Source organism: Mus pahari, chromosome 9 (assembly GCF_900095145.1).
Source record: "Mus pahari chromosome 9, PAHARI_EIJ_v1.1, whole genome shotgun sequence".
NCBI classification, from domain to species: domain Eukaryota; kingdom Metazoa; phylum Chordata; class Mammalia; order Rodentia; family Muridae; genus Mus; species Mus pahari.
The window spans coordinates 55,087,367-55,095,204 of record NC_034598.1 but is presented as its reverse complement, the minus strand read 5'-3'; the positions used below and the strand labels follow the sequence as shown (position 1 = coordinate 55,095,204).

Sequence of the window (7,838 nt, the reverse complement as noted above, 5' to 3'; positions counted from 1 at the left end):
CTGAGCCATCTCTCCAGCCCATCTGGTTGGGTTTTTGCTGTTGTTGTTTGTTTGTTTAGCTGTATTCACTCCAATAACAAACTTGGTTTTGAAATAACTGAGTCTCTCCACAAGATATCCATGAGCATAACTGTGCTATTATCTTATAGCCATTCTATTATCGTATATTCTCGAGGGCAAGAGCCCATGTTTTAATAATCTCTTATAAATCCTCACCTGTTAACCCCTTCCCTTCGATTACTTTGGCCTGAGTCATATGCTCACATATCTTCCCGAAATGCTACTTACAGTGTTTCCCATGGTGACTGTCCCACCTACTGGTGCTCCTGAGAGACGATGAACAGAGCCCCCTACCATTAGGGCTGTATAGTGTGAACAAATGGACAGGGCTTTTCTGTTCTATAGAGAGCATCAGTCGCTGGAAGTTTGTTACATATCTAGTTTCCCAGATGATGGTGCTCTCTGAACAGACTGCAACTGCAGGAGAACAGGAAAGGTCTGGTCTGCTCGGTGTTCGCGATATCTAATGGACTAGGTTTTGTGAGGCCTTCACCTCTCAGTCTCTTGCCACTTCCCCAAGCTTGGTTTCCCTCTATTCATCCATGCATTCAATCAATCAACATGTGTTCTCCTAGAAGTCTCTTCAAAAGATAGTGTGTAGGACTGGCGAAAAGGCTCCGTGGGCAAAGTGATTGTTGACAAGCCTTCAGTCCCACGTTTGTTCCCTGGACCCGATAGGGTAGAAGAAGAGAACAATTTCCATAAGTTGTCTTCTGAATTCCACATGTGGGTTGTGGCCTGTACACCTGTGTACACATATGTGCACATGCATATTCACACACAGAGAGACACACAGACCCACACGTAGTAGATAAGATACACACAGATAAGGAAGTTAAGTCAGGTATTTGACATGAGGTACTGCATTCTCTTCCCATATGAGCATGTGCCCTGTTGACTATCAGTGGTTCCCGGCTGAGACCGTCTTTGCCAGACGATGATGTGGAGGCTGTCCTGAAGAATCTGTGTTCTCTTGTCAGACCCCCTCAACAGGTTCATAGAAAGCTGGCCAGGGACACTTATCAGTGGAGCGGCCTACTGCCCGACAGAGATTACGCCCATGATGTTGGCTTCTTCAGCGGCACGCAGAGCCCAGCCAGGATCTGAGTCACTCTAGGAGTGTCCTAATTTTTACTTATCCATATTTGTCTGTGGAAGCTGGAACTCTCCTGTGGGTTTCATGCAGTGGTCTTAGGCTCTGTCATTTGGGTGAAAGGCCAAGGTCCTAAGGGTCCCAGACAGTGGGGGAGTTCCTCACTCAGTCTTTAAAGCTGATGTCTTAAATTAGTAGTTCTCGACCTGCGGGTCACAACCCCTTAGGGTCAACTGACTCTTTCACAGGGGTCACCTAGGACCATAGAAAAACTAGATAGCTACATTACGATTCATAACAGTTGCAAAATTACAGTTATAAGAACAATTTTACGGTTGGGGGGGGTCACCACAACATGAGGAACCAACCCTATGAAAGGGTCACAGCCTTAGGAAGGTTGAGAGCCCCTGCCTTAAAGGAACTGAGTTAAGTATGAGGCCAGGCTGTGACCATGAAGTCTGTCAGGATGAAGGGAAGGGAAGGCTGACACATAGATCCAGCTGTAAACAGTAGGGGCAAAAGGAGACCGTATGAGAGAGATTTGCAAAACAAACAAAATAACTGTTGCGGGGTGCAATCATTGAATGCACCTACTTATCAGCCAGCCCTGATTGCTGTACCTAGGAAAACCATGGAGGCACTCAGAGACTAGGGGATGATGGCTCAGCAGGTAACGAGCACTTCCTGCCAAGCCTGAGTTCAATCCAGGGCACTCATTTGTAGACGGAGAGATGACTTAAGCAAGCTGTCCACCAGCTTCTACACATACACGGAGGCATGTGTACATAACATGGCATCCCCAAAGGATTAAAAATGTAATTTTTAACAAGATTTATTTATTTTATGAGCACATGGTTGCTGTCTTCAGACACACCAGAGGAGAGCATCCGATCCCATTACAGATGGCTGTGAGCCATCATGTGGTTGCTGGGAATTGAACCTCTGGAAGAGCAGTCAGTGCTCTTAACCACTGAGCCATCTCTCCAGCCCTAAAAGTATAATCTTAAAAAAAGAACAATAATAAAAAAAAAATCAAGGCGCTAAAGAAATTAAAATTATATTCGCAGGTTGGTTTGTGATCGGGTATTGAGTAGCATTTCAGAGAGAAATAGCCCACAGGCATCGGAGTAAGAGTGGATGAGGCATCAGTTGTAGATGAGGCTAGCTGCTAAATCAGGGCGTGTGTGGGCGACGCCCCGTCCGCATGCATGTAATGACATTTTCCTCCTCTAGATGGCGTTTGTGGCCAGGATCGTGGAGGGAGTGGTGAGAGGGCTCTCCGCCTCGCTCCAGCTGCTGACTCCCTGCCAAGCAGTTCTGTTGTACCAGCAGTTTTACATCCTCAGGAGCTGCCTGCAGCACAGCAAGGCTCTGGCTGAGTATATCAGGAACGACCACCGTGAGGAGTTCAGGTAAGGCAGAGCACGTCAAACTGAAGTACCCACGGCTCCTGTTCAAGGGCCCTTACTGTTAGCATTCTGCCTAAGCTCCGCCCCACAGTTACCTGGCAACAGCCAGGTGTGCCTGACTCTCTATAAAAAGAGTCTGCTTGCCCCCTCCTCTCTCCTGCTCTCATGCAATTGCTCTGCCTATTCTATACTATACTGTCACGTGGCTGGTCCCTCGGGGAAGGGATGCCTCAGCACGGGTCTGCCGAGGCACCTCCTTCCCCCATACATGACTACACCACCATAGAACATATCTCCCGCTCTCTTTTTTTATAAACACATCACTTATGACAGGGCGATGCTTGGGTTAAATGGTGATGGAAAATTCCACACTTGTTTTTGGTGATTCTTATTTGATCGCAGGTAAGGTGAAATCTGGGACAGTAAGACCCACTACCATCTGAGTGCCCCTGGCCTAGAACCCGCTTGTCTCGAATCGATTGCCTTTCTTGTGCACAGCCTACGTTGCACAGACGTGTAATGATTTATTTTGGAGTAACAAACCCTATTGAAGGGGTGATAAATCATGAACTGTGAGTTCAAGCCAGTCTTTGCAGGGGTTCCTTGCAGGGATCAGTCGGTAAGGGGGACACACTGGATAGTTAACTGGCTGTCCACTGGCTTCAGTTACCCCCTTGTCATGAGCAAGCCTGGAAGAGGCAGCCAGCCTGCCCCCCTCCACACACACACACACACACCTCAGGGGTTGCACCTCTTTATAAAGGCCAGCAAAGCTCTCACCAGGACAGCCTGAACTAACTAACTAAAGAAAAGCTAAGGTAGTTTTTGCCTTAAATGAGGAGGGTTCAGGCAGCAGAGCTCCGCCATTGGTTCAGAGAGAGACATCAAAAGATGTGGAGGCATACATTACAGGCTTCAAAAGGAAGAAATCCAGCCCTCTGTGTGGACTCTGTTTTTCCTGCATGTGGCATTACATCAGAGGGTCCACTCTGGATACCGTAAAAGGAACTAATTTGGCTCCAGGTTGATCCCACAAATCAGTCCCAGCACCCCTCCACTCCTGCCTCCTAACTTCCTTTGAAATTTTCATTAGGAAAAACTGACATTGTGTGAAATTTACCCCTCTAGAGCATATAATTTGGTAGCTCTGAATACATTTCACAATGTTTTTGCAACTGTAATTATTGAACCCTGGAACACTGTCATTATCTCAAAGAAACCCAGTGCCTGCTAAGCAGACATATCCCGTTCTTCCTTCTCAGCTCTTGGTTCTAACCTCTTACCTACCCTGTCTTCTAGACAATCGTCCAATGGACGCCCTTTTCCCCCATGTCTCATTTATCATATTCCCAAGGTTTAGCATGTTGTGGTATGTATAACATCACACACACATACCTGTTTTTCCAGTTTGAGAGAAAATCTTAGAGTATAGCCCAGACTGGTCTGGAACTCACCATGTAGCTTAAGTTGGCTTTGAACTCACGGCAATTATAGGCATGTACCATCATGCCTACCCTAATTATAAAAGACCTAGTTATAAACTTTATAAACAATCAGGACAGCTGGCACAAATGGTTAGCAGTAGGACCCTGTCAGGGCGATGTGTGCCCTTTGGCTACCATCCCCCTTGCTTTCTCCTCCCAACCCCCTGGTTTATGTTTCTTGTGGAAATGCAGGCTTGTCATTTTTTTTTAAATCAATGGTTTTAACTTACTTTGCATTAGAATCATGTTATCAAAAACACTGACCCAGGTGTGGTCCTTCTGTTTTGGTTTGCCTGGGGCATGATCTAGGAATGGCAGTTTTTCAAAGCTACCCTCAGCGATTCTGGTCTTCACTTGGGGCTAAGCACCATTCTTTGTTGCTACCCAAGGAGGTGGTTGAAGGCTGCCTATGTCTTTATGGGAGATAAACCCTACTCTTTCCTCTTGCCTAATCTGGATGGGTTATCTCATCTTGGTCCCCTTCTCCCTGCTGTGCAGTTTGAGGGGCCCACCATCAGGATCCTGAGCATAGATTTTGGTGAAGACAGTCCCGTCCTGTCTTGGTCACCACCTAGGGTGGCAGATCCATTATTAATAATTCCTGTCTCCAATAAAGAGAAAGGCTGAAGTGTATATGTGGTAAGGATTTTCTAAGTCCTGTGCTCAGGAGGTTGGAAGTCTGGAAATGCTGAGTCCCCGTGGCTAAGGGTCCTCCACCCACACTCCCACTCCCACCCCACCCCCACCTCTCCCCCACCCCTCCAACATTGTGCCGTGAATGTGGTTGTCCTGGATGAGCCAAGGTGAAAGTTCTCAGTTTTAACGGTGTTTTGTTTCTCTCTGTGATTGGTCTGCAGGTACTTTATTCACATGCCGGCCTTGGAAAAGAGGCTCCCAGGATGGTACCCCATTACAGAGCCCACCACTCAGCTCTGTCATGAAGTTCTGCAGCTGATTGAACAGAAGCAGTGTGCAAAATGTTAGAGGAGATAAGAAGTATAACGTATCCACTGAAGTCACCATGAAAAACAGCCATTTGATTTATTGACTATTTAGCTCCCTCCTTCTAAAGATTTTAGTGAAATGCTCACTAACACCTCTTTAAGAGCTCTTACTTTTTGGTTTTTGCTTTCTTGAGACAGGGTTTCTCTGTGTAGCCCTGGCTGTCCTGGAACTCCTTCTGTAGACCTTGAACTCACAGAGATCTGCCTGCCTCCGCCTCCGCAGCACTAGGAGTAAAGTGTGTGTCCCCATGCTCAGTTCTGGGGGGGAGGGAGAGTCTTAATTTTTTTTAAGTAACCATGTCTGGGCTGAGAGCATGCAACTCAGAGGCAGAGTCTCTGCCTAGCATCTGTGAAGATGTGTGTTCCAGCTACCTCTTCCACAGGAAAAAACAAACAAAACCAAAAAACCCCAAACAAACAGTAACAAAACCAAAGCAAAACAACCCAGCCCCAAGCAACACAAACACTGGTTACATCTTCCTTCACTTATGGAAAGTGCCGTACCTCTCCAGAATGAAAGCTTTCTCAAAGCCATGAAAACAGTACTGAGCAAGCGCAGAATCGTAGAGACTGTGTGTGCAGAACAGACCTCGTGGGTCTCCTTGGTGCGATAAGGGTGATTGGCGGGAGCCACTGGAACACCCGCAGCAAGATGGTCGTAGGAAGTACAAAGTACGCAGCCTTAGAGAAGTGGCGTGCGGGTGATGGCGTGCAGCACTTTCTTCCCTACCTGGAATTAGTCTAATGTCAAAAGTGTGCCTGCAGCAGTGGGCAGGAGAGCATCGCTGCAGCTGAAGGGAAACAGGCAGAACTTCCTGTGGGGGAAGCTCCGCACTATGCTGCTCTGTTTCACGCCTGAGTAGGCCAGTCTGAACCGGCCTGTGGAGCTTCAAGGAAGCCGGACCTCATCTTGAGCTCTCCAGTCTCACAGTCATTTACAAAAGTCTCACTGAGTGGCCATAAGTTAACTTAGACCCAAAACGCTTTCTGGAGCTGTTGGGTTTGACTTCTAAAAACACCAGAATTGGGCTTTCTATTTAACTTCCTACAGCTTGAGGGAGTAGGAGAGGAACGGCTGCTTCCAAAGAAAGCAGGCTCTGGGCAGCTTTGCCTGTGGTGCTCAATGGAACCACGGCTTGGGACTTTGTTGAGACTTAGTTTCCTGTCATAAATTTGTCCAGCAATATTTAAATTATTTTACAGTGATCATTTTTAATATAATATTTATATGATTTTGACTGATTGCTCAAGATATTTCTTAAATTTACAACTTCTGTAGCTTCTCAAATTGCTACTCTGTGAGTAGGTGGCTAAGGAGGGAACCTTCTTACCCATGTTCCAGATGTGCGTACCTGCCCTCGGCAGCCTCAGCCGCCTCCTCGCCCTACTGTGCTCCCACACGCCATTCTTACTGCTCCGGTAATGACCTGATTTGCCAGCAACCCAGGTTCCTATCATTCACAAGTTCTTATGGGCTGGTTTCATTGTCAGTGCAGTGTTTAATAGCATTATTGTAAGATCTTTCAAAACAAAAAACAAAAAACCATAAAGGTAGTACTGAGTTTTCAACTTGAAAAACCTGGTATACTGTGACTTTCAAAATAATGTTTTGACACATTGATAAAAAATGTTTTATTTGCAGATTATTTATAAATTACTAGTCTTATTTGTTTCCATGAGTTTTTTTTCCTTTTAATGTAAAAAGTCTTAGGTATTGAACTTTTGGAAAAAAAAACAGTATAAGAAATGAAACCTTCATTCAGAAATCTTGTTTCTAGTTCTGACTTGGGCGTCTAACTAATTTGCATCAAGCTACTATGTCCTCTTTCTAGGCCTTGCCTGTTTCTTTCTGTTCCTCCACGGTATAGAAAGATGTGAGTCTCCAAGCTCTCTAGTGTCCTCTGCCTGTGAACAACGCTTTTGTTTATTAAAACGGGGTCTCACAGAGCCCAGGGAGGCTTGACCGCTCAATGGCCAAGAATGGCTTTGAACTCCTTTCCCTCTAGCTTCTAGCTCCCAATCGCTGGTGTTTCAAGTGTGAGTCACCGCTCCTGGCTTTGTACACAACACTCTTGTTTTCTTTTATGGTTATGTGTGGGTTTGTAGAGGTCAGAAGAGGGCAGCATTGGGTACCTTAGAGCAGGAGCCACAGGGGTTTGTGAGCAACCTGGTGTAAGTGCTGGAAACTGAACTCAGGTTCTCTGGAAGAACAGCAAGTGCTTTTAACCACTGAGCCATCTCTCCTGCCCCTGGATGTACACTTTGTCGTGGGGCAGTGTGTTCCTCTGCTACGTTGTCTCAGTAGATTCCAGGTAAGCCTACATGATTATGTCATCAACACAACCACACGGCCTCCAAGTCTTTTCGCCATCACCACCTGGTTTCTGAACCTCCCTTCATCAACCCCCAAGAAGTCTGTAAGTCTCTCTTTCCTACTTAGGGGGTGAGTGTGTGTGTGTGTGTGTGTGTGTGTGTGTGTGTGTGTAATGAGTGTCCTGAACCAGTAGGTGAAGAGTCGTTTCTGAGATGGTGAGTCGGAAGAGTGTGGATTGTGTAGTCCCTCTTCGAACTAATACTGCCACTTCCTGTGGGCCAAGTGTATTCAAACCACCACAGATGCCAAGACTGAAAACTAAGCATTATTCTTTTGGTCCACAACCTATTAGATTAGGGTAATAGCAATCAAAGGACCATACACCCATCCAATAAGAAAAGAGATCAGATGTTCACACAAGAAACACCACAAACATCATAACTCCAAATGCCTAGATCATTTAAAAAAAAAAAA

The 7,838-nt window shown here is 46.0% G+C and overlaps 1 protein-coding gene across 1 annotated transcript in view; it reads left to right on the top strand.

Annotated features, from left to right (window-relative positions):
- C9H12orf56 (chromosome 9 C12orf56 homolog) overlaps positions 1 to 5,030 on the top strand; it is a 52,659-nt gene extending 47,629 nt beyond the window's left edge. Inside the window, exons 12-13 of the mRNA XM_021205834.1 lie at positions 2,387 to 2,565; positions 4,904 to 5,030. Of these exons, the coding sequence (XP_021061493.1) occupies positions 2,387 to 2,565; positions 4,904 to 5,030 (306 nt within the window). The remainder of the gene's footprint in view (positions 1 to 2,386; positions 2,566 to 4,903) is intronic.
- Positions 5,031 to 7,838: the final 2,808 nt, after the last annotated feature.